This window comes from Heterobasidion irregulare (genome assembly GCF_000320585.1).
Source record: "Heterobasidion irregulare TC 32-1 unplaced genomic scaffold scaffold_12, whole genome shotgun sequence".
Lineage (NCBI taxonomy): Eukaryota > Fungi > Basidiomycota > Agaricomycetes > Russulales > Bondarzewiaceae > Heterobasidion > Heterobasidion irregulare.
In genome coordinates, this window is record NW_009258208.1 from 1,142,233 (window position 1) to 1,163,619 (window position 21,387).

Genomic DNA, 21,387 nt, shown 5'->3' on the forward strand with positions numbered 1-21,387 from the left:
ATGAGCTCGACGGGATTTTGTCAATATGTTTGGGTTTGTTGTGACTCTGGAAATTGCCTTAGCGGAGCTTCAAATATCGAGTTTCTGGCGTCTCGATAAATAATACACTGGACATGCGACTGTACTTTGAAATCTAAACATACAGACTGCGATACCATCCAACAGAAATGAAAGCAAGAATAAGGATGACACTAAGACCTTCAACCGATCATCATTGCTGAATCTACCGCATCTCTCACCTCCGCTGCTGTGGACTGGCCTGGACGACCGGAAAATATTACATCTTTGATGACTTGTGCAATAAGGCCATGCTGCGCTTCGATTGCGATATTTATGCTGTACCAATTGTCATGAGTTTATCGACATGCGTCTTTGTCAAGGAGCGCACCTATCTGTGACATTTTTTGCGAGCTGGTTCTCGTCTTCCTTCTTCTCGCTCCTCTGCATGACGAGCTTGAGATTATGTATGGCGTAGCATAAAGATTCGAACAAACCTTGGAGGTTGTAAGTAGTATCTCATCTTTCGTCGTTGGGGGAACAGGCTTCGTGTGCGGCACGTTACTTGCTGCCTTCGCCAGCTTCTGATGCAGGTCAACCAATTGAGACGCGGCATATGCGCGATTCTGAGTGCCAAAATGAGTATTGTGTTTGAACTTATACAATAAGCAACTTACAGAGATCAGTGGGCTTTGGCTAAGGGTGTTCACCCAATATTTGTTCCATAAAAGAGCAAGCAGCTCCGTATCCAAGCTTGATTTGAATACCTGCACCTCCAACGGGTAATACTGGTTCGCGTGCACACCAAAATCCTCGATCTTGCTCAAGGGAATGCTTTGATACTCTGACGCTGAGGCATTTGGTGGCGTGTAGTTCTCTGGGTACGTCCGGAATGCACCGATATCAACGCGCCCAGCAGAAATTGTGCGGTTTGGGTCAATCTAGGACTCGCGAAGGTTTTTGATGTGAACACATGAGAGAAAGTAAAGAAGAGGTACACACTACAACGGCAACAAAGGGATCTTGGAATTTCTGATTGTTCATTTGGGTATCGACGTCTATGCCTGATAACCAGCACCCATACCCTGGATGTGAATGATACCATCCGATCGCATTCTCCAGCCTCTTGGCCTGTATCCAAGTTGCGCTGTGTCAGTAGTCCGAATGTGAACTGTCGAAGGGCTAACCTTCTCACTGCCCGAGACATATTGCACCATGTATTCGTTTGCTTCACTTGCCGCGTTGACTCGTGTCTCTGTACCTTGTACAGGCAATGCGAACGAATCCACTATAACGAGCGAATCTCCCATGACCTTCCCTTGCATTATTCCCATGATTTCGTGTGGTACCCCTGATCTTGCATGGATAACCTAGCCGTGCACAATGATCAAGCAATTCTGAACCTACCACAGAAAGATGATCGTAACCCAAACGCACCATCTTGATCAATGCAACAGCAGAGATCTTGCACGATTTAAAGTAATGTGGGCTGTGTAATAGAACACATTGAGCCACATTTCATAGAGAGTGTGCAAGTCACTCAACTCCTTGGCCCAAGGGGAGTCTCGATTGATCTGTTTATCAGCCTCCACATCGAAGGCGTAAATCTGATCTTGTGGTGAGATTTCTTGAATATCGTTTGCGAGCGAGAACGTCTTCAACGCTATATTTGACGATGCCATGGGTGGACAGAGACGAACAAGACAGGTATTGATCAGATGATGGCTGAAGTAGCCTTAGAGAATGACGCGGGCGGTGGTCAGCACGTGCGACTCAGATATGTCGATCGGTGCACTTTTGTTGCAGCTGCAGTGATCTCAAGCAAATCCAGTCAAGTTTCAAGACCAACGCTGCCGATAGTATCGGTAAATAAAAAGGTGGTGTATTCGAGATAAGAAGGTTTCCACATATCCCCTCCCTGCCGTCGATTTGTCGAAGATCAATAGGCGAGATACCTAGGATTGTTATATACTCGTCCTAGTACACCACATGAATAGTTGCGCATTTGCGAGTGAGATTATACAAAGAAACGGAGTTGAGATTCGATTTCTGGGCTTGACAAAGAGATCAGAAGAACAAAATGTGGGTAAATGAAGAAGGTTACTTCAGCGACTGCTGTACAAAATCCACCGTATTCCTTCGTACAAGCTACGCCAATCCATGCTGGTGACCCTGCCCGTTCTCCTTGGAAGATTACGCAAAGCAATACTGCCAGCATCTACCGCATCATCCAGCGTCGATCAGAGAACCCTTCAGCCGTCAGAGAACAGCTCGGCACTTAACTGCGGCTTTCTGCTGCCGCCCTCTCTCTTTTCTCTTGGAGACGACGTTCCAACTCATCGAATGCGGATAGAGAGACACTCGAGGGAGGCCTCGCAAAGGGAGTCTCTTTCACCACATAACACGTGTGCAGAGGCCACTCGCTTTGTGGAACGTCCATAGCAATCAATGCTTCGCGAAAGTTTTTCAACGACTGTCTGTATAGTCCCATAGACTCCTCGTATAGATCATATACGCACACCGCGCAACCTGACATACAACACTCTTCACAAGGAGATCGAGCGACATGTTGGTTAGCAGCCATCCGTGTACGTGAGCTTTATAAAGAGAACGCACCATCTGATTCGGGAGGTTTGGGTTCTACTGGTATCACAAGACTTCTGAACGTCCCCTCACTGGCTTGTCGCATCGAATCGTGTACGGCAACAGGCAGTGGCGTGAGCGCACGTCCGGCAGAATGATCTAGGAGATTTGAAAGCAATTCCTTCTCCCGAAGAGTCTTTTCTAGTCTGCGAAATCGGTCGGAGAGATTTTGACCTCCTCGCCTTGGGTATTTTCGTCTTTCTATGGACGAAGTCGATTCCAAATTGTGTGGGAGGTGTAAGTGCCTTCTGTGAGCTGCATTTATGATGTACGAGGTGGGGAATTTTATAGTCAAATTGTCCGTCCAGAACAGCCTTGACGCTGCCAACTTCATATGGAGAGAGGTAGAGAGTGAGACGAGGTCGAGGTCAGGCGGAAATGAAGACGCCGGCTGAAGTTCATAGCCGCGGACCGTGCCTTCTGCCTTCGACCCCGATGCTCTTTTATGCTGCTGTGAACTTTTGACGGACCGCGTCTGGATATACACTCTCCTCGACATCTCTAGCTATTTTAATCTGTCGTCAGAAGACCCTAGCGGAATTTCGAAATGAGAAAACCGAACCCTGCTGACTTGTCTGACGATGCATTTATAAGGCCTTGCGTATCTCCTGGACCTTGAAGCATCGTCTCGTAGGTGCGGAAGATGAAGGGCAATCATTTAGCTATAGCTTTTGATCGCGTATCATTGATTTTGGCTTGTGTTCTTCCAACTGTCTCTGGAGCCAGGGCAGCTTCTACGCTTTCGGTAACGTCTCCTCTCGGTCCTGTAGTTGATCTGGGCTATGCTGCCTACGCAGGAAATTCGACTTCCCCTGCAGGTACGTTGAACGGCAGTGTAGTGTTTTTTGGTGGCATACCGTATGCGCAACCTCCTCTGGGAGATCTACGCTTTCGTGCTCCTCAAACACTGGATGAGACTGTGGATCGTAACATGAATGTTACCGTTGTCGATGCGAGAAATTTCGCTCCACCCTGCGTCCAGCAGCCCGCGGAAGTTGGTGTCGGCTCAGAAGGTGCGTACATGATAGGATTTCTTCTTATCTGCTCAGGATGTTTTTTCTAGATTGTTTACACTTAAACATATGGAAGCCGGCCAATGCGACTGCACAATCCAAGCTTCCCGTCATTGTTTATATCCATGGAGGGGGATTCGACGTCAGGGTACGATTAGATAGACCTTGTTCGTTCTGATTTAACGTTTTCATCAATCTCAGGGCCCTGAAGGATATCCGCTGTACGATTGGGTTGCGCAGCATCCGAATATCGTGGGAGTGGGAATCGCCTATCGTCTGAATGTGCTTGGCTTTTTGGCTGGCTCAGTGGTCGCCGCTGATGGTGATTTGAACACTGGCCTTCTTGATCAACGCGCGGCTCTAGAATGGGTGCAGCGTCATATCAATCAATTTGGAGGTGATCCTGAACGTGTCACAATCATGGGTGAGAGTGCCGGAGGCGCCAGTGTAGTCATGCAGACAGTTGCATATGGAGGTAAGCTGTCCATGCGGATTTTAACCTTCCTCGTCAATATATTTACAATCGGTGTCGGCGAGAAAGGCACGAAGCCGGTGCCTTTCAAACAGGCCATACCTCATTCCATCGGCTATGGCTCAATGCTGGATCCTCTTTCACCTCTTGCCGAGGAACTATATAGTGATTATGCTCGCTTATTGATGCTGATCATTTCATTGAGTACTTCGTTAGAAAACTTTACTTTCGCTGTAGGCTGTTCAAACGCAACGGCTGATACTCTAGGATGCTTGAGGACCGCATCGCTCGGTAGGTCATGAGTCCTATCATTTCTTCTGCCGAAGAGCGCTCACCACTCCTTACGCGTAGAGTCTATTGTTACCGGAATCAATGCCATAGGGGTCGGTCGTATCGGACCTACAGTTGACGGCACTTTCATCCCGGACCTGCCTTCGCGTTTGCTTCGTGATGGGCGCTTCAACACTGTAGACCTTCTCGCGGGACACTGCACCAACGACGGGCGCACTTTCGCCGGCGGCCAACCTTCTCAGTTCGTCACTGATGCGGATATTACTGCTCTCACGTTGTCCACCTATCCATTTCTTGTAAGACTCAAGACTTTCACCTGGAAACACTGACGAGATGAGCGTTATTTTATTGCAGACGAATCGAACTTTGGACGCGGTGTTCGACCTTTACCCAAAGGTCAATGCGTCAGGCAGCCCATTCTCCACCGAATATGACCTAGCTGGGACGATTGCGGGAGATGTCGTGTTCACTTGCATGTACGCCCCCTGCTGTTATATCACCAATTTCCCACCTCACTGGCGCTCATCATGCGTACCAGGGACCAGTACATGGCCGATCGGATGCTCGCGAAGGGAGCGAAGAGTGTTTATACATTCCGGTGGGCTCTATAGAACACGCCTAACATCAATATCTCATCGCTTCGCAGGTGGAATGTTCCCGATCCGGTACTTTTGGCTGCCAGTCCATATCTCGGCGTGATGCACACGTCTGATTTGTACTTCTTATTCGATGGTAAGCATCCCTGTAACTGGATCCGCTTTGGATTGAACTCACATCCTCCAGGTGTCAAGTACGTGTGTCGCAAGTGCGCCGAGTTGATTTGTCTGAATGATTCCCAACAGTTCTGGGCCAAATGCAGGGTTCACATTCACGCCGTTCAACCAGGTATGTTGATACATCGCTCTGCTTTTGGCCTTTTTATGGTGTGTTCTAACTGTCTAGCTACATAGTCCGAGGCTGTTCTCAACAGAGAAGCTATAGCTTATTGGGTGTCATTCGTCTCTACGGGCAACCCATCGAGCCACAAATTGTCCGGGTCGCCCTTCTGGGGGAGCTTTACTGGCTCCGGGGAGGCGTCTCGGTCTCGCATGGCTCTCATGCTAGGGAACAACGACTCTACGCAATCGGCCCTCGAGCGTATCTCCCAATTTGAAGTTGACATATGTGCATTCTGGATGCAAGCAGATGTCACTGCTCAGACAAGGTTATAGACCTCCATTGCTGATACTGAAGATGCTTGTCGTAAATCACCAAATGTCGATGTCACATGCGAGTCTCCACATGAATCAATCAGCAGAACGGTTGTATGGTTGAACCAGCAGATTATCTGGCTTTCTAGAGAGCTTCATACGGAGTAATCTCAAAATCTTCGGCGCCATGCCCATCGTGGGACAATGCACGAAGCGTTAATCAATCAGTAGGTTTCAATTTTCCTTTGCCATCCCCTCTGGGATTCTATAAGACAAATAGAATCTTTGTCCGATATAATTAGAACAATAGCAAGATCGTGCAATGGTGTGCTACCGATATGCCTCATTATGGGCTTCCAGTCTATCTGCTGACTTCTCGACCCAGGCTGCAATTTCGCCACATCGATGCAGAGCGATGCACTCGAGAACGCGATGCCAAGATCGTACAATAACTCGTTGACATCAAGCTGATATTTCCACACGCCTTCTCACTTCTAGTTTCAACCGCCGTTGTGATCGTCTGTGCACTGTGCAGATGTTCAGCCCCAACCGACTGGCAATTGGTTGGCTTATTGTCGCATTTGGTGATCGCCTTATCGATCCCCCAGTTGGTGCGTTCCATTGATGTCTTGATCTCATTTGCGCCTCGTCTGAGCCCTTGCTCCTAGACGAGCTGGCCTCATAACGCGAAGCACTGGTCCTCGGTGTTAGGTGCTATGTTGCGTCAACACTGCAAGCCAAATTACGAACACAGAGATGTCCGGAAGAGTGCCGAAATGTAGGCTCGAACCCATCACCACGTTCCTGCTGCTCACCAGTCTAGATACTCGTTCGAATGTCTCAGATGCAATCTGCACGGCCGCTCTGAGGCCATACATCCATCGCATGGGAGGCTAGATTCTTCTGCAACGCGATAGGCATCGCCAAATGGGGGCTTCCAACCAAAGGCAACCGTCATCATGGAACAGGGCTGAGTTGTGTCGAACGGCTGTGTGAACTTCGCAGAACGCATCCTTACCAAGCAAGCGTCTGATGGTTGTTTTGTCACTCCCAAACGATTCTGTCTGAGAATCGAAAGAGGCAATCGGCGAGGATCGACCGGGTGACTGAGGGGCGTCTCGCCATCGTTCGGAGAATCAGGCCATTACGGTTGCATTTTTTTTTACCAACTGTCGACGTACCGCCAGCCCGGCAAGAGAAGCGCGCGATGTCCGAGAAACAAGGGAAATTGTCACCGGAGGTATGCCTGTAAAGACCATTGTGACGTCCCTTTCAACGCGTGTCGGGTATCTAGAGGGCGAAAGAAAGTTCGAATCCTTCTGACTGGATCTCTGGACCCAGATAGGCCTAAATAAATCCTACACCGGCGGGATCGACAAGGCTGTGAGATACACGAAAGCCTCACATAGGCAAAAAACAAAACAAGGGATCCACAATAGCGGAGCGGCGAACCTGCATACGACGTGAGCCTCCAAGCTTCGCGCCGCACGCGATCGCTCGCTTCAGCACGATTTCCGCGGCGTCTTGAACGTGTCGCTTGCTGTATGCATCACCAGTGCATCACTTGACATCGGGCATTGTCCAGATAGGCCCTTTGCAGTGATCAAGAAGCAAGAAGAACGATGAAGATCGGCCTGCAGTGCGTGTGATGGGAAAGATTACAGCAGCGCAGTTTTGTAGGTTCGAACCTATGTCCAAGACCGGTCTAACTGAGGGAGGCGGGACTGCGTGTCTCGTGGAAACGGTCTAGAACGGTGACCAGTAATCTCCCATACCTTGACATTAGTGTTACTTTGAGAAGCTCGAAACAATGCTCACCGCCATCTGTTACGGATACTGTTCAGAAGATATACCGGCGCAGGTCAGGCCAAAATGGGGATCCAGCCAACTTGCAGGGAGAGTGCATAGGGAATTTCAACATGTGATGCTGGAGGCGACGATCTGGGGCGCTGCGGATACTATTGGCCAGCCCCTTGAAGTCGTCCTCGCCACCCGATGACGACAGTTCCTCCATACACGCCAAGAACATCCACACGATACGTGCAGGCAACACAACGCCCATGTCCCCGTCGTTGCGAGAAGTGGGCGCGAAAAACGTAAAGAGTTGTAGGTCCACGGACTGCTACGTGCCTATTATCCAACCGTGCGCGGCCAGCCTTGTCTCGGATCGAAACCGACCAAAAGCAGACAATGGCACATCAGACGAGGCGGGATCTGTTCGCCAGATCTCGTACGCGTTGGCTCTGCACACTTACGCGCCAAGGTGCGCATGTTGCGTGGGCGTACCTAGACCCTTCCGCCCCTCTTGATGAACCGCATCGGGCCGTTCTGACGGGTCGCCCGCCTTGCCAGCATACAAGCTCCCATTCGCTGTACCTCCTAGTGCCAATTTTGCAGCGGCGAAAGAAGTCGTAGAAGGGGGCGCGCAGTACCTCGGCCTAATTTCGATGACGTTCCGAAATTTGCCGGGATACATGCACCGCGGCCAGTCACAAAGCGAGAACAAGCCAGTCGCACTCGCAGACTCGAGCACCGACGCATGGCAACACAGGCGCCCGTCGCGTCGACATCGCAAAGCGCTTCCGCCGGACTCTTATGGCTCGCGGAAGCACGTTCAGAAGGCCTCGAATCCCGGCACACGCAATTTCTGGCCGCCCATCTTACGGCGTGGGCGGACTCGGCTGTCGATTGGGGACACCACGCTGCTACGCCACCGTTGGCGATAGATATCTGGGATAGGTCCCTGGATTTCCCCAGGGCACCGACTCGGCCTGTCAAGAGCCTCCGGCCTTCCATTGACGATCCATCGACGCAAGGGACGCCTATATAAACCTCACGGGGGCTCGCTGTCCTCTATCCCCGATTTGATATCCAAGGCACCGGCCTCTCTAGAACACACATACCTCCAGTCTTTCCTCCCGCACCCGCACCCGCACCCGCACCCTTCAAGTCTACCTTCTCTCTCACTTGCTTCCTCCCCCCTCCGCGAATTTCGAAAATGTTCAGCATCATGGTCGGCAAGACCGTTTCCCTCGCGCCCACGAGCGACAGCGCGCCCTTTACGACAAAATACATCCCGCTCGGCGCGGCGGCAGTCGTCCTTGGTAGGACGCACGCGACTGACGGCGCGACGCACACGAATGGAATGTTCGCCCTCGGCGGGGCTCCGTCCAGCGATCTCCCCGTGAGCGAGGCCCACGCGCAGCTCTACACGCACAACGGACAGGTGCGTGGGGCCCGTCGCTGCTTTCCCCATTCGACAAAGCTCACGAGCCCCGCATATGATCGCCGCGCGGCGATCGCGTTCGTGGACCAGGTGTACATCGACGACCTCGGCTCGGCGCACGGTACCTGGGTCGACGGCCAGAAAATCAAGATCCCGACACCGCTTCGAACCGGGTCCATAATCGTGAGCTTCGCAGCTGCGATCCGTGCTTTAGCTCGACGCGCCACTCACAATGCGGCTCCCATCCCAGGAACTAGGCGTGCAGCGCGAACGCACAGCTGGCACCCCGGCATCCATCACGGACGAGTACCTCAAACCGGTCGCGGCCAAAGTGACCGTTGCGTAGACGCGCGACGGGGTGTCCCGATCCCCACTCTGCTGTCATCCCTCCTCCTCGAGACCGATTTTTTCTTTTTGTTCGAGACTTTTCGGCTATTTATTCTGGGTACGCGCTCCAGGCTGTGACTTGAGTACATAGTACATAGCACCCCAAAATTGTTGTATCCGTGTCCCTGTTGTGCAATGCCGATGTATCGTGTTAGACAAGTGGATTTGGTCCCGTCATTTATTTGATCGGATCGGAACGCACGAAGCAGCACGTATGTCTCCGCGAAAGACGCTCCACAGACCATATACAAATCCAGTCATCCGCGGGGATGGGCAGACAGAGTCCAAACCGTGTTGCCGGGTCGAGTCGCTGACGCCATCGCGCCCCTCAGCACTGGACGGTACTGGAAGCATCCACCCGCGCAAAACTCACGCCGGCACATGGACGAATCCGACCCCGACGCCGCCCGTCGCGACCACGATCGAACGCAGGAGGCGCGAATCGCGCGCGTGCGCCTCCGCGCGCCTGAAAGAGACGACGAGATCGCGTCCGAGGTCCTCAAAGAGCATGGCCCCGCGCGCGCGCGCACGAGCACGACGGCGCCAGATCCGCGTGCTACGCTGCCGCGCAGCCCTCCGCGCCTGGCCGTCCGCGAATTTCGCGCGTATTACGGAGCGCAGCGGCAACGGCAGCGAGCGACTCGCGCGCGCCCCTCGCCCCTCTCGCCGAGCATTCAACCACAATCGAGCCAAGCCCGACGGCGGCCACGCGTCCACGCATCCACGCATCCAGCCAGCCAGCCATCCAGCCAACAGCGCGCAAACGAGCGCAAAATTGGCGCCGGCGTCCGAGCTGCGGATGTCCCCGGCGCGAGCACGAGCCTAGAGAGAATACGAAGGCCGACAGGTCCTCGCCTCAACACGCACGGCAGCACGAGCAGACACGGACACGGAGACGGAGCCAGCGACGCCCGCGACGCTGGACCTCGACCTCGACCTAACCCCCAAGTGCGCTCCCAACGACACCACACCGAGCTCCGAGGTGAAGAAAACGGGAGACGGAAAAATAAAACCACCGAGCTCCGAGCTCCGAGCTCCTAGCTCCGACCAGGGACGCGCCCCACAGACCCAGACGCGCCCGCGACGCCCGCGAGCGAGCGCAGCACAAACGCCGCCCGCACGTCGACCTCGCCTGCGCGCGGCAGCCCGCGCAGGGCAACGCAGGGCAGGGCAGCGCAGGGCAGGGCAGCGCCGTGCCAGGATAGAGAGAACGTGGGCCGGGCGCGCCGAGCATCTGCGAACGAGCGCCTCGAGGCGGGTGCCGCGCGCGCTCAAAGCCGGTCCCGTCCCGTCTCGCAGCTCCGCACGAGGGCAGGGAAAAGCTAGCGGTGCCGTTCCGCCCGACGCCGGCGTTCACGCACCTCTGCTCCCGCTGCGCACGACGCCCGCCGCGGCCGTGAACCGCAGCCGTCTGGGACGACACATACGCGCGCACGCACGCGCGCGCGCGCCCCTCGTCCCATGACGGGAACCTACGAGCACCCGCCGAACGACGAACGCCGAACGACGAACGCAGAACGACGAACGACGAACGACGTACGGCGGGACGGACGAGAGGCAGCCGGGCGTCCATCCAGCGCCCCATCCCCATCCCCATCCCGATCCCGATCCCCATCCCGGCCCGGCCCCTTCTCGGCCTCGCGGTCTCGCAGCCCCCGAATCGGACGACGTCGCGTAGACGGACTGAGGGCCCGCCGATCGTTTCGCGGCCTCGCACTGCACTGCACTGCGACGCGACGCGACGCGACGCAGCGCAACCGGACGCGACCGGACAGCAGCGCCGACGACGACGACGACGACGACGACGACGACGACGACGCTGACGACGCCGATAAACCCGACCTGGCAGAAACGATGGCGCTAGGGACGGACGCGCGCGCTGCGGCGCAACCCGCGCAATCGCGAGCACGGGAGAGGCGGTGCGGTGCCGACGGGGAGCGGGGAGCGGGGAGCGGGGAGCGGGGTTTCCGGGCCTGCTCTCCATGTCCGTTTGTCGCTGACTACGACGCACGGCGCGGCGATGCGAGAGTATGGGGTATGGGGTATGCGGTTTGCGGTTTGCGGTTTGCGGTTTGCGGTTTGCGGTGCGCGCGTGACGACGATGGAGCCCGAGACAGCGGGTGGGGTGGGAGTGGGGCGCGCGAGATGACGGCGGAGCAGGCGCTGGAGGCGACGTCGCGAGTCGCGATCGTGTGCGTGTCTGTACATCTGTTTGTACATCTGTCCGTCCGTCCGTGAGATATAAAATGCGATGGAGAGAAAGAGCGAGCGAGAGCCTGTGAGAGCACGCGTGGGAGCGGGAGGCGGGAGGCGGGCTGAGAAGAGGCGGCTATTAGATGGGTATACGAGTCGCGCGTACGTGGGGGGGGAGGCTATCATACCGCCAGCCCGCCAGCCCGCCAGCCCGCCAGCCCGCCAGCGAGTGAGCGAGCGTGCATGCGGGTCGCGCAGAGGAAGAGCTGCCGAGCCACCAGAACGGAGCAGAACGCGCCCTGTATACATGGACGGAGAGCGCGCAGCGGAAGGCCACACGAGAGGAAATGTCGAATGGCGTCGAGGCTCCAGGCGGTACAGCACCTCGCTGTGCTCGTGGATTGGGCGACCGGAGAGGACTCGGCGCTATTACCCCGCGGCCAGGAACCCGAGGTCCGAGTCCGAGTGCCCGCCGCCCGCAGACCGTGCAGCCCCCGCTCGTTATACTTATACGCCTATTGTCCCCGCACTCGCACTCGCACTCGCACTCGCGCAACAGCCCACTGTGCAGCGAGCACTCGGACGCAGCGACACGCAGCGACCCCGTCTCGCGCGCGTGGCCCCCCACCTGACCCCGTCTACCGTCCACCCACCCGCCTGCCCCGCATCCACCCCGCGCGAAGCCCCGTCTGCGATTAGCGCTCCCACGCTCTCCCACGCACACAGCCGCCGCCACCACCCCCACCGCCATCAGCAGCTGCTATTCCTGCCCTCCGTCCCCGTTTCCCCACGCGTCCCGCGTCCCGTGCCCACCCCTCCTCTCTCTCTCTCCCATCCACCCACCCACCCACCTCGGGCGTTCGCCATTCCTCTACACCACCACCCTGCACCTCGCACCACAACCCCGCCGCTCGCGCCCGCAAATCAAATCGCTTCGCACCGCATCGCACCGCGCCGCGCCCGTCGGTGCCCCCCGGCCGTCCGTCATCCATCTCCGACAGCCCCTGTCAGAAGCAAGCGCCCCGTCCCCTCGCCTCGCCAGCACACACGCACGCCCGCCCTCCTCCCTCCTCCCTCCTCCCCTACCCACCCACGCGCGCGCATCGCAACGCCCGACCCACACACCGCGCTCGCCGCACTCGCCGATCATAGCATATTAAATACTGCACGGGAACGGAGCGGCCGCACAGAGAGCCTAGCCCCATCACTCCGCCCAGCTCCGCCCCTGTCGCCGTCGCTTCTTGCCTCGCCCCGCCTCCTTCGCCTGCCTCGCCTGCCTGCCTCGCCTGACTGCCTGCCTGCCTTCTGGGCTTCTGACGTGCGCCCTCTCCCCAGATCATTCGCCCCCCCCACGCCCGCCCCCATCCATCTCCGTCCCTCCGCCCCTCCATCCCTTGCTCACTCGTACCTGTTCGCTCGCTCGGTGTGTGCTCGGACAGCGCTCGGCTCCGTGTGAGGCCAGCTCACACCACCTGACCACGTGCCCACAACTCCCCCCTGCACCCACCAAAAAAAAACCCACCCCACCCCACCCACAACGTCCACGACATCCACAATGTCCACAATGTCCCAAACCCACCCATCCCACCCGCCCTCCCAACCGCACGCCCACGCCCACGCACACCCCCACGCACACGCACACGCACACGCACACGCGCACACGCACCCCGTCCACCAGCCCTCCCTCCCCTCCTTCCCCACGCACGCCTTCCCCCCGCTCGAGATCACCGCCCTCCCCGCGAGCACCCGCACGTCGTACACCCGCGTCGAGGACGCCCTCACGCGCCCCGGCACCGGCGTCCCCCGCGCCTCGCACGACTCTGACCGCGACCGCGACTCCGACGCGGGTCGAGAGGGTGGTGATGGTGATAGCGATGGCGATGGCGATGGTGATGGTGGTGGGGACGATGATGGTGGTGGTGAGGACGATGGTGGTGGGAATGGCGGAGGGGGCGAGGCGCCGCAGCAGCAGGAGCCGCAGGAGCCGCAGACGGCGCTCACCTTCCTGCTCGTGTCGGGCCGCCGGCGCAGCATGACGTTCGCGCTCGAGACGACCGTCGGGCGCGTGAAGGAGCTCGCGTGGAATACGTGGCCGAACGGTGCGTGCGCTCGTTTGTTGGCGTTGGCGTTGGGCTTGCGTTGGCGTTGGCGTTGGCGTTGGGCTTGCGTTGGTGTTTTTTTGCGTCGGGTTTGGGTCGCTCGTTCGTTCGTTCGTTCGCCTCGGGCGCTGCGTCCACGCCCTCGTCTCTTCTTCTTCTTCCTCCTCCGCGTCTCATCTTTTCGCGTCTTTTTTCGCGTCTCTCTGAGCAAGCAGCACCGTACTGACTCTATTCTATTTATCCATTTATCCATTTATCCGCCCGTCCTTCCTTCCTCGCCCCTTCGCCTCGCATCCACATCGCACCGCCCGGCCGACAGAGTGGCAGGACGAGCGCCCGCCGGCGCCGTCGTACCTCCGCATCCTGCACCTCGGCAAGATCCTGCAGGACGAGGACACGCTCCGACGTACGCGCTCCTACTACTACTCCCCCCTCTCCCCCCTCCGTCTTCCCTCTCTCCGTCTTCCCTCTTCCCTCTCTCCGTCTTCCCTCTTCCCGTTTTCCTCACCCCCCCCCCTCCTCCCGTCCAGAGCTCAACTTCCCCCCAACCCCAAACCCCACGCACGCCCACGCACACACCGGCGCACCCGCGCCCGCCCCGCCGCCGCCCACCATCGTGCACCTCTCCGTGCGCGCGATCGCGCCCCCCGCGGACGACGCCTCCTTCAAGAAGAAGCGCCGGCGCTCGCGCGGCGCTGCCGGCCTCCTCGGCGTCGGCGGCGGGAACGCTGGCGCGGGGAACGGAGGCGCGGGAAACGGGGGCGGTCGGGGTGGGGATGGGGACGGGGGGGAGGGCGCGAGGGGGGAGGAGGAGGGCGGGGGGTGCTGTTGTGTTGTTTGTTGATGGGGTGGGTGGGTGGCTGAGGAAAGGCAGGGGAGGGAGGCGAGGGAGGCGAGGGAGGCGAAGGGAGGCGAAGGGAGGCGAAGGGAGGTTTGGTGGGCGGCGCGTCGTGGGTAGGCGGCAGCGCGTCGTGGGTAGGCGTGATGGGGGTGAGTGCGCGGGCGGGTGCCGTGCCGCGCCGCGGTGCAGAGCAGAGCAGAGAAGGAGCAGAGAAGGGAATACGGAATAGGGAATAGGAGGGAGGAGAGAGGGGACGACGGACGAGGCTCGGCGTCGGGCCTCCCTGGTTCAGTCGCACGCCGCGCCGCGCCGCGCTTCGTCTGTGCGCGCCCGCTTCCCCGCCCGTCCCGCGTCCGGTCGCAGGGTGAGTGGAATTGCCCGTCGCGCGCCAGTGGGCGTCTGTCACCTGTTCGCAAGCTCCGGCTCAGACTCATGGGTCGGGATGCACTGCGCGTGCCCTGCCTACGGCCCTACGCGATACGGCGCCCGACCGCGATCGCAAACCCACTCTCACTCCCGGCGGCCAGCGCGAGCACGCCACACGCGGTCTTGTGCGCACTGCGGGAGTCGCGCGCGGATGGGGTGTCGTTGTTGTTGTTGTTGTTGCTGCTTTTGCATTTTTTTTTTAACTATCTACGTCGGTTGCACAGTTGCGCTACGTCTACGCCTACGCTACATACCTACCATCCTAGTTCTCCGGTGCTTATTTTTTTTTCTGTGTGTGTGTTTTGCTCCTCGCCTTGGCTTGCTCGTTTATTTGTTCGCTTTTTTTTTTGTCGATGATGGGTTGAATCATGAATTCGTGACCAGGGTTCGATGTCCAATGTTTAGGTGCGACGATCAAGGCGGCAAGGAAGAGTGACAGAGGGTGTCCTGCGTCGTGCATCCGCCATTGGCGGGATGCTGGCGTCCCTCTCCCTCGTACTAGCGCGGCCACGCGTCGAGCGCGCTCTCCTAGACGCGACCGCGACGACCGCGTCGAAACGCGAGGCTTCGTTCTGCGCACCCTCGTGTCCGGCGGTAGCGCCTGCGCCTGCGCACGGTCTCGGCTCGCTGGCGCGGTGCGCGGGGCGCGCTGCGGCAGGATGCGACAGTGCGCGGTGCGGCTCGCTCGCTTCTCGCGGCTGCGCACGATGAAATGCGGCTCGAGGCGGCCAATCCGGTCGCTCGCTCGTGCGGGGCTGCGTCGTTTACCACGTACGACTAGGTACGACTGGGCATCTCGGGCTCGATCGCAGCCGGGCCAGGGGCACCGGCGAGTAGACTGAGGTAGACTGCGTCTGTCGGGTCTCAGATCTCGGTGCGGGGCCGCTCTGCGCTCCGAGTCGATCTCTGGGGGCTGCTGGCTGGAGTTTGCGGCGTGCAGCGGCCAGCCAGCCAGCCGTCGCTTTCTGTGTGGATGGGTGCATGCACACGGCGACGTCACGGGGGCGCACCCCTGGCCCTCGAAGCTTGTCCATGGCCAAGTCATCTGAGGGCGCGAAAGGCGATTCTCCGCAGTGATGAGCTCATGTAGGCATGGCATTCAGAAACTCCCCTCCTTCGACGCCTGAACGAGCGCGTCGCGCGACTCCACGATGCTGCGCGCACAACCGTCTCCCCCGCCCTGGGCTGCGAAGACACCGCGCCCCAACCCCCATCCCGGCGTATAAAACCACACCCTCCACCATGCCCATCCTCCATCCGCTCTTCGTTCCCCTCGGCCTTTGACAGGTCGTTTATTTCTCCTCTTTCGTCCTCTTCTTGCACGTCGTCCTCTTTTTCGCAACACTACTTTCCAACCTTTCTGTTCCTGTTTCTTTGTTCGCGAGACGCCATGTTCGCACTGACGCGGTTCGTCGCCCTCGCCTGTCTGCTCTCCACGGCAGGCCTCGCGAGCGCCGCCCCGGCTCCTACGGAGCTCATGCTCGCGCGCCGCGGCCCCACCCCCGACGCGCTCTCCGTCTTCACGCGCGACCTCGCCGCGTCGCTCGCCGGCGCGGCGATCAACGTCGTCCGCGAGGACGACGAGTCCCTGTACAAGAGAGAGGGTGAGCACCGAATATCGCGTCGCGAGCCGCACCCGTGCTCACGGTTCTCGAAAAACAGCGGCACCCCCGCCCCCTCCTCGTCCCCAAGCACGGCCCCCTGCCCAGGCTCGTCCCCCCGCGGGTGGCCCCCGGCCTCGCGACGCAGCTCCCCCGCCCCCGCCTCCCCACCCTCAGTCTCCTCCACCACCTCCGGGTCCTCACCCCCGCGACGCCGCGCCCCCGCCCCCGCCTCGCCCCCAGGCTCAGGCTCAGGCTCAGGCTCAGGCTCGCCCTGCCCAAGCCCGTCCGGCTGCACAAGCTCGCCCTGCTCCCGCCGGCGGTCCTCAGCCTCGCGACGCCGCCCCTCCTCCTCCCCCTCCTGCCCCCAAATCCCCACCCCCGCCGCCCGGCCCCGGCCCCCACCCCCGCGACGCCGCGCCCCCACCCCCTCCTCGCCCCCAGGCCCAAGCTCCGGCTCCAGCTCCGGCTCAAGCCCGCCCCGCTGCTCAGGCTCGTCCGGCTGCACAGGCTCGTCCTCCCGCAGGCGGCCCTCGGCCCCGCGACGCCGCCCCGCCCCCTCCTCCGCCCCCTCCTAGCTCACTCCCGCCTCCTCCCGCTCCCCACCCCCGTGACGCTGCGCCCCCACCCCCGCCGCGCCCCCAAGCGGCTCGCCCGCCTGCCCAGGCGCGTCCTCCCCCTGCGACCGGTCCCCGCCCCCGCGACGCCGCGCCGCCTGCTCCCCCTCCCCCTCCCCCGCCCGCGCCCCCGGCGCCGCCGCTTCCTCCCCACGCGCGGGGCGACGAGCAGACGCTGTACGTCCGGAGGACCTACGTCGAGGACTATTACTACTGAAGTTGACGCGGCGACGCGGTCGGTATCTTTCGGCTCGGTATCGCTCAGAGCTGGGGTGTGGAGGGGTGCGGGGGACAGGTGGTGTATGAGTAGGACAGTTGGTTGTGTCGCTGGCTCTCTAGGCGAACATAGTAGTAGTACGACGTCAATGGAGAACTTTCTTGAGCGATCATCATCAGAGATTTTGCGGCCCCCACTCGGAATCAGTTGTCGTCGCGGCATCGTCATTGTCTTTCAATATCCCCAGAAAACATCTTCACGGGGCGCAGTGTCATACTATCGGAAACCCCTGTTCTCCTTCCTCGACGTCGTCTAACGTTCGAGCACCGTCGAGTCGTAAAATGATCTGCCACGCAGGGTCGACTCAGTTGATCATCCTAGCGCGTTCCCTCGTGACGCACGTTGGCGCATCGTCATCCTCTGTAGACGCTGCAATACAAGACATATCTCGGTTGTCAAAGGAAATTAGCGACGAAGTGTAGCACACACTCACGCTCACCAATCAAAACAGTTCATGATTGAAGAACCAAAGTGTGGTGCATCCCGACTGTACGACGGTGCCCTGAGAGTCGCAATCAGTGATGGGCGCACATGCTCCGGCACTGGGACTGGATAGTGCGGTCGTGTCATGATCGAGAGTCGAACGCATCCTACGTATATGCTCACCTTCACACCATAGCGCCAATATGTTACATGTTGTCCGGGTCGGAACCACCAGAAACAAGGTTGCGTGTCTCAATCTGTAGAATTGAACCATGGGTGTGTGATAACCTCCTCCATCTTAATCCTCTCCTCGCGACGATACTTCAGCATCTTCCCCAATAGATCCCCCGACGGCTCGACCTCTTCCTCCCGCAGTCTCACGCCAGACGGCTCGATCATCCGTCCCTCGTGAACGGACGGTGCCTCGTCCTGCACACCTACTGAGCGCAACTGCTCTCGAATAGAGCTCTTCGACGCCTTCAGTAAAACTCCAGCACGTGCCTGATCCTCCACGCTCTTCGGCTCCCCATCCTCCTCGAACCACGCGACACGCTCTTCAAATACGCTCCACCACGGGTCAGGCAGACGCCCCAGAAATCCAATAGCCTACTTGAGTATGTCCGCGTCGCTACCAAAGAAGGACTCAAAGAGCGGGCGACCCGTGCGGATCTCGAAGATCGCCCACACGTCCGCCTCCAAGCCCGCGCGTCCCTCGAAGCGTGCCTCCGGCGAAACGTAGTTGAACACGGTGGCGGGATTATAGCCTCGGGGCGGAGACGCGACGGCGTACGACTGGCCAAAGTCGCCGAGAATGATGCTCTCTTAAAGAAACGATGCATCCGTCAGGATGAAGTTATCTATAGGTGCGACGAAGCTCGGCTGGCGCGCTGGGAGGGCAGGGAGTGCCGCCACGAGCTCTGTCCTCCTCTGTCTCGGGCTCGCCCAAACCGGCGTACAAGTCCGCATCTGGCCCATCTGAGGACGTGGGGCGAAGGGGCGAATGAGATGTTCGATGTGGTGATATCTGGAAGTCAGTCTCCGTCATCAAGTACCGCTGAGAGCCTGAGACTGGAAGCTTGTTTCTCACCCCCATTAACAACGCCTGCAGAGTGCGTGTAATGCACTGCCGTCGCAGTCTGTTTAGCTACCTCGCGTGCCAAGTCCACACGCACCCGCCGGCTCCCGATTGTTCGTCCTGGACAGTCCGACATAGCAAGAACGCTAGGGCCAGCGAATGGAAAGGCAATGAACAAGCGAGTGCCATTCGGACCTTGGTCGACGAAATGATCATCAACGATCTGGATATGAACAGAAGGGAGAAGAGATGCTCGAAGTATTTGGAATTGACCAGCGCGGGGATCTCGCTCGTGCGTGCGGACGAAGCGTCGGCACGCATGACCTTGAGAGTAACGAGTCTTTCCGGCCCTTCCTGGTCGCGTGCGAGCCAGACGGTAGACGAGCCTCCATAGCCTAGTTTATGCACCACCCTGTAGCGCTTTTGGGCAAAGCAGTCCCCAATGGACACGAGATGGAACCCGCCGAGCTGGTAGTCCTCGACGCCTTCGATGCCTTCTAGCCGAGACGGGAGGAAACGACGAGGTATCGTCGTCGTAGAGGCGACACGCAGAGTTCGAGTGAGAGAATAGAGTGAAAGCTGTAGCGATCTTGCACCGATTCGTAAAGTTAGCCTTTGTGGCAGACGGCAGTGAACTTCGGAACTTCGGGTCGGAGGTTGCAGGAAAATCCCCTATGTACGTTGCTGCCTTTGGGAGACTACCACCACCTCCAAACACACGTATTTCTCCCTCTGCTTGAGCGTTGACTATGGTGCAGCATGGCGCTTCAAACGAGAGCTTCGAGTGACTCGATTATCTCATTTACGACGCTGAGATCTCAGATTTCCTCAGGGTGACCAAAGAATGCCTTGTCCTGAGAATCGACTGTCTTTCTCGCCGGGGCTTAACTCAATGTCGCAGTCTCCCCGTAGCCCCCCGTACTGAGTCGTGCACGCTCAGGCCTCAGGCTTCGCGATCCAATCCACTATGGTAACACTGTCACGACGCTGCGGCTCGAGGTTGCGGAGATCAGAAGAAGTCAGAAAGCTTGCAGGTACGTTATCGCAAATCCGATTATCGTTTTGAGCTGGCATCTGGCTCTGTCGCTAGTTGCTACAATGCTGAGCCTTCTCTTGCTGCGCGAGGTGAAATTGTAGATAAAAGTTCATCATCAATTCTCGTCGAATACGCTCCTTGAGGCTTCCTTGAGTCAAACGTAGTATCTCATGTGAGCACCTCACAAGCCCTCTCCGTCAAGTCTCTATCCTCTGTTGTCCACAAGGTTCCCTATTTTGATCCTACAAACCTATGTTTCTGACTTAATGACTTGCTGGTGTGAGTCTCACAACGATTCTCGTAACTTCTCTCGTCTACTGCACGAAACGGAAACAACGCCGCAGTCAGTAATGCATGTAGGTACTTGTAGGCATGGCATCAAGAATGCTACTTTCTGGGCCTGGATTACCACTACCGCCATACACATTGCGCTGCACCGCACCGATGCTGCGCCAACTACGGTATCCTCTTCCTGCTGTGAGGATTCCAATATCCTAACATACTGGTAGGCTCAAAGGTATATAATACCAAAGCGTGCACTGACCTTCTCTTCATCACCACTTTGTCCTTCTCTTATACTATTCAGCCTTCGAAAGGTTCAGCTCTTCAAGTTCATCTCTCCAGCCTTCTACTCGTATCCATATTCCCTTCGAACCAAATCTTGAAATCTCATCATGTTCGCGTTGACGCGATTCGTCACTCTCGCTTGTCTCCTTCAGGGGTTTGCGAACGCTGCTCCTCCTGCCCTCGACTATTCTCTCTCTCGGCGTGATTTCGCCCTTGATGGCAAAGTGGCTCATGCTCGGGACATCGCCTCGACTTATGTCGAGAGCGCCAATGTTGCCCGCGAGGACTTCGGGGCCACTGGCTCTCTTATCATGAGGGGTGAGTATTATCCTTTGCGTTCTTGCATATTCATTCTCAAATATGCATCGATAGGCCCTCCTCCTCCTCTTCCGCCTTCTCCTACGCCTGTACCACCGCCAGCTCCAGCCCCCCATCCTCGTGATGCGGCGCCTCACCCACCCCCGCCTTCTCCTTCTCCGCCTCCACCGGTTCCTGTTCCTCACCCTCGTGACGCGGCACCACCCCCTCCCCCACCTTCGCCTTCACCCCCGCCTCCCCCGGACCACCGTCCTCGTGAGGCGGGCGCACTTCCACCACCCCCGCCTTCGCCTACGCCTCTACCCCCGCAGGCGCTAGTCCCTCATCCCCGCGATGCGGCACCTCCCCCGCCCCCACCATCCCCATCACCTCCGCCACCCCCGGTTCCAGCTCCCCAACCCCGTGATACAGTGCCGCCTCCTCCACCTTCGCTCGCGCCCCCGCCCCCGCCGGTGGCTCCAGCCCCCCATGCTCGGGACGCGGTGACCCCGCCTCCCCTGCCTTCGCTCTCTCCCCCGCCTCCTCCAGGTCATTTTCCTCGTGACGCAGCCCCTCCCCCTCTCCCACCCTCGCCCACTCCCCTTCCGCCTCCGCCAGTACCCCATCCCCGTGACGCGGCGCCGCCTCCGCCCCCGCCCCCGCCCTCTCCTTCCCCTCCTCCGCCCGCTCCCGCTCCCGCCCCTCACGCGAAGCGC

General features: G+C 58.7%; 9 protein-coding genes across 9 annotated transcripts; 6 read left to right on the forward strand and 3 right to left on the reverse strand.

Annotated features, from left to right (window-relative positions):
• Positions 1-60: 60 nt before the first annotated feature.
• On the reverse strand, positions 61-1,715 carry HETIRDRAFT_156983 (Metallo peptidase M67A). The gene is made up of 8 exons (XM_009553972.1): positions 1,543-1,715; positions 1,435-1,486; positions 1,185-1,367; positions 1,000-1,128; positions 675-938; positions 495-623; positions 389-441; positions 61-336 (listed from the first exon to the last, which is right to left on the reverse strand). Exons 1-8 carry the CDS (start codon positions 1,677-1,679, stop codon positions 201-203), a joined length of 1,083 nt encoding a protein of 360 aa, XP_009552267.1. The 5' UTR covers positions 1,680-1,715; the 3' UTR covers positions 61-200.
• Positions 1,716-3,283: 1,568 nt separating this feature from the next.
• HETIRDRAFT_162813 (Carboxyesterase) lies at positions 3,284-5,397 on the forward strand (the record flags this gene model as incomplete). The annotated part of the gene is made up of 11 exons (XM_009553973.1): positions 3,284-3,653; positions 3,704-3,801; positions 3,855-4,290; positions 4,342-4,416; positions 4,477-4,712; positions 4,771-4,892; positions 4,955-5,014; positions 5,063-5,148; positions 5,200-5,206; positions 5,259-5,301; positions 5,359-5,397. The coding sequence occupies 11 exons, from the start codon at positions 3,284-3,286 to the stop codon at positions 5,395-5,397; spliced, it is 1,572 nt and encodes a 523-aa protein (XP_009552268.1).
• Positions 5,398-7,796: 2,399 nt separating this feature from the next.
• On the forward strand, positions 7,797-8,332 carry HETIRDRAFT_106656 (uncharacterized protein; the record flags this gene model as incomplete). The annotated part of the gene is made up of 2 exons (XM_009553974.1): positions 7,797-7,869; positions 7,959-8,332. The coding sequence occupies 2 exons, from the start codon at positions 7,797-7,799 to the stop codon at positions 8,330-8,332; spliced, it is 447 nt and encodes a 148-aa protein (XP_009552269.1).
• A 140-nt stretch (positions 8,333-8,472) lies between these two features.
• fha1 (forkhead-associated protein 1) lies at positions 8,473-9,376 on the forward strand. Its single transcript, XM_009553596.1, has 3 exons — positions 8,473-8,832; positions 8,923-9,015; positions 9,083-9,376. The coding sequence occupies exons 1-3, from the start codon at positions 8,605-8,607 to the stop codon at positions 9,176-9,178; spliced, it is 417 nt and encodes a 138-aa protein (XP_009551891.1). The 5' UTR covers positions 8,473-8,604; the 3' UTR covers positions 9,179-9,376.
• A 3,431-nt stretch (positions 9,377-12,807) lies between these two features.
• HETIRDRAFT_442349 (uncharacterized protein) lies at positions 12,808-13,886 on the forward strand (the record flags this gene model as incomplete). Its single annotated transcript, XM_009553975.1, has 2 exons — positions 12,808-13,511; positions 13,831-13,886. Coding segments are annotated over exons 1-2 (600 nt in total), but the record flags the coding sequence as incomplete, so codon positions are not given.
• Positions 13,887-15,179: 1,293 nt separating this feature from the next.
• Positions 15,180-15,812, reverse strand: HETIRDRAFT_455644 (uncharacterized protein; the record flags this gene model as incomplete). The annotated part of the gene is made up of 2 exons (XM_009553976.1): positions 15,180-15,533; positions 15,606-15,812. 2 exons carry the CDS (start codon positions 15,810-15,812, stop codon positions 15,180-15,182), a joined length of 561 nt encoding a protein of 186 aa, XP_009552271.1.
• Positions 15,813-16,168: 356 nt separating this feature from the next.
• Positions 16,169-17,213, forward strand: HETIRDRAFT_455645 (uncharacterized protein; the record flags this gene model as incomplete). The annotated part of the gene is made up of 2 exons (XM_009553977.1): positions 16,169-16,382; positions 16,441-17,213. 2 exons carry the CDS (start codon positions 16,169-16,171, stop codon positions 17,211-17,213), a joined length of 987 nt encoding a protein of 328 aa, XP_009552272.1.
• Positions 17,214-17,948: 735 nt separating this feature from the next.
• On the reverse strand, positions 17,949-19,532 carry HETIRDRAFT_455646 (uncharacterized protein; the record flags this gene model as incomplete). Its single annotated transcript, XM_009553978.1, has 6 exons — positions 17,949-18,261; positions 18,307-18,517; positions 18,567-18,798; positions 18,869-18,994; positions 19,045-19,268; positions 19,520-19,532. The coding sequence occupies 6 exons, from the start codon at positions 19,530-19,532 to the stop codon at positions 17,949-17,951; spliced, it is 1,119 nt and encodes a 372-aa protein (XP_009552273.1).
• A 949-nt stretch (positions 19,533-20,481) lies between these two features.
• On the forward strand, positions 20,482-20,895 carry HETIRDRAFT_223136 (uncharacterized protein; the record flags this gene model as incomplete). Its single annotated transcript, XM_009553979.1, has 2 exons — positions 20,482-20,692; positions 20,747-20,895. Coding segments are annotated over 2 exons (360 nt in total), but the record flags the coding sequence as incomplete, so codon positions are not given.
• Positions 20,896-21,387: the final 492 nt, after the last annotated feature.

What these genes read in the sequence shown, in the direction of transcription:
- HETIRDRAFT_156983 (XM_009553972.1), bottom strand. Translation starts at nt 1,679, where the DNA reads ATGGCATCGTCAAATATAGCGTTGAAGACGTTCTCGCTCGCAAACGAT. An exon ending in ATCCCTTTGTTGCCGTTGTA is followed by an intron (nt 939 to 999) that starts GTGTGTACCTCT and finishes CGCGAGTCCTAG; the next exon opens with ATTGACCCAAACCGCACAAT. An exon ending in TACTACTTACAACCTCCAAG is followed by an intron (nt 442 to 494) that starts GTTTGTTCGAAT and finishes CTCGTCATGCAG; the next exon opens with AGGAGCGAGAAGAAGGAAGA.
- fha1 (XM_009553596.1), top strand. Translation starts at nt 8,605, where the DNA reads ATGTTCAGCATCATGGTCGGCAAGACCGTTTCCCTCGCGCCCACGAGC. An exon ending in TCTACACGCACAACGGACAG is followed by an intron (nt 8,833 to 8,922) that starts GTGCGTGGGGCC and finishes TTCGTGGACCAG; the next exon opens with GTGTACATCGACGACCTCGG. An exon ending in TTCGAACCGGGTCCATAATC is followed by an intron (nt 9,016 to 9,082) that starts GTGAGCTTCGCA and finishes CTCCCATCCCAG; the next exon opens with GAACTAGGCGTGCAGCGCGA.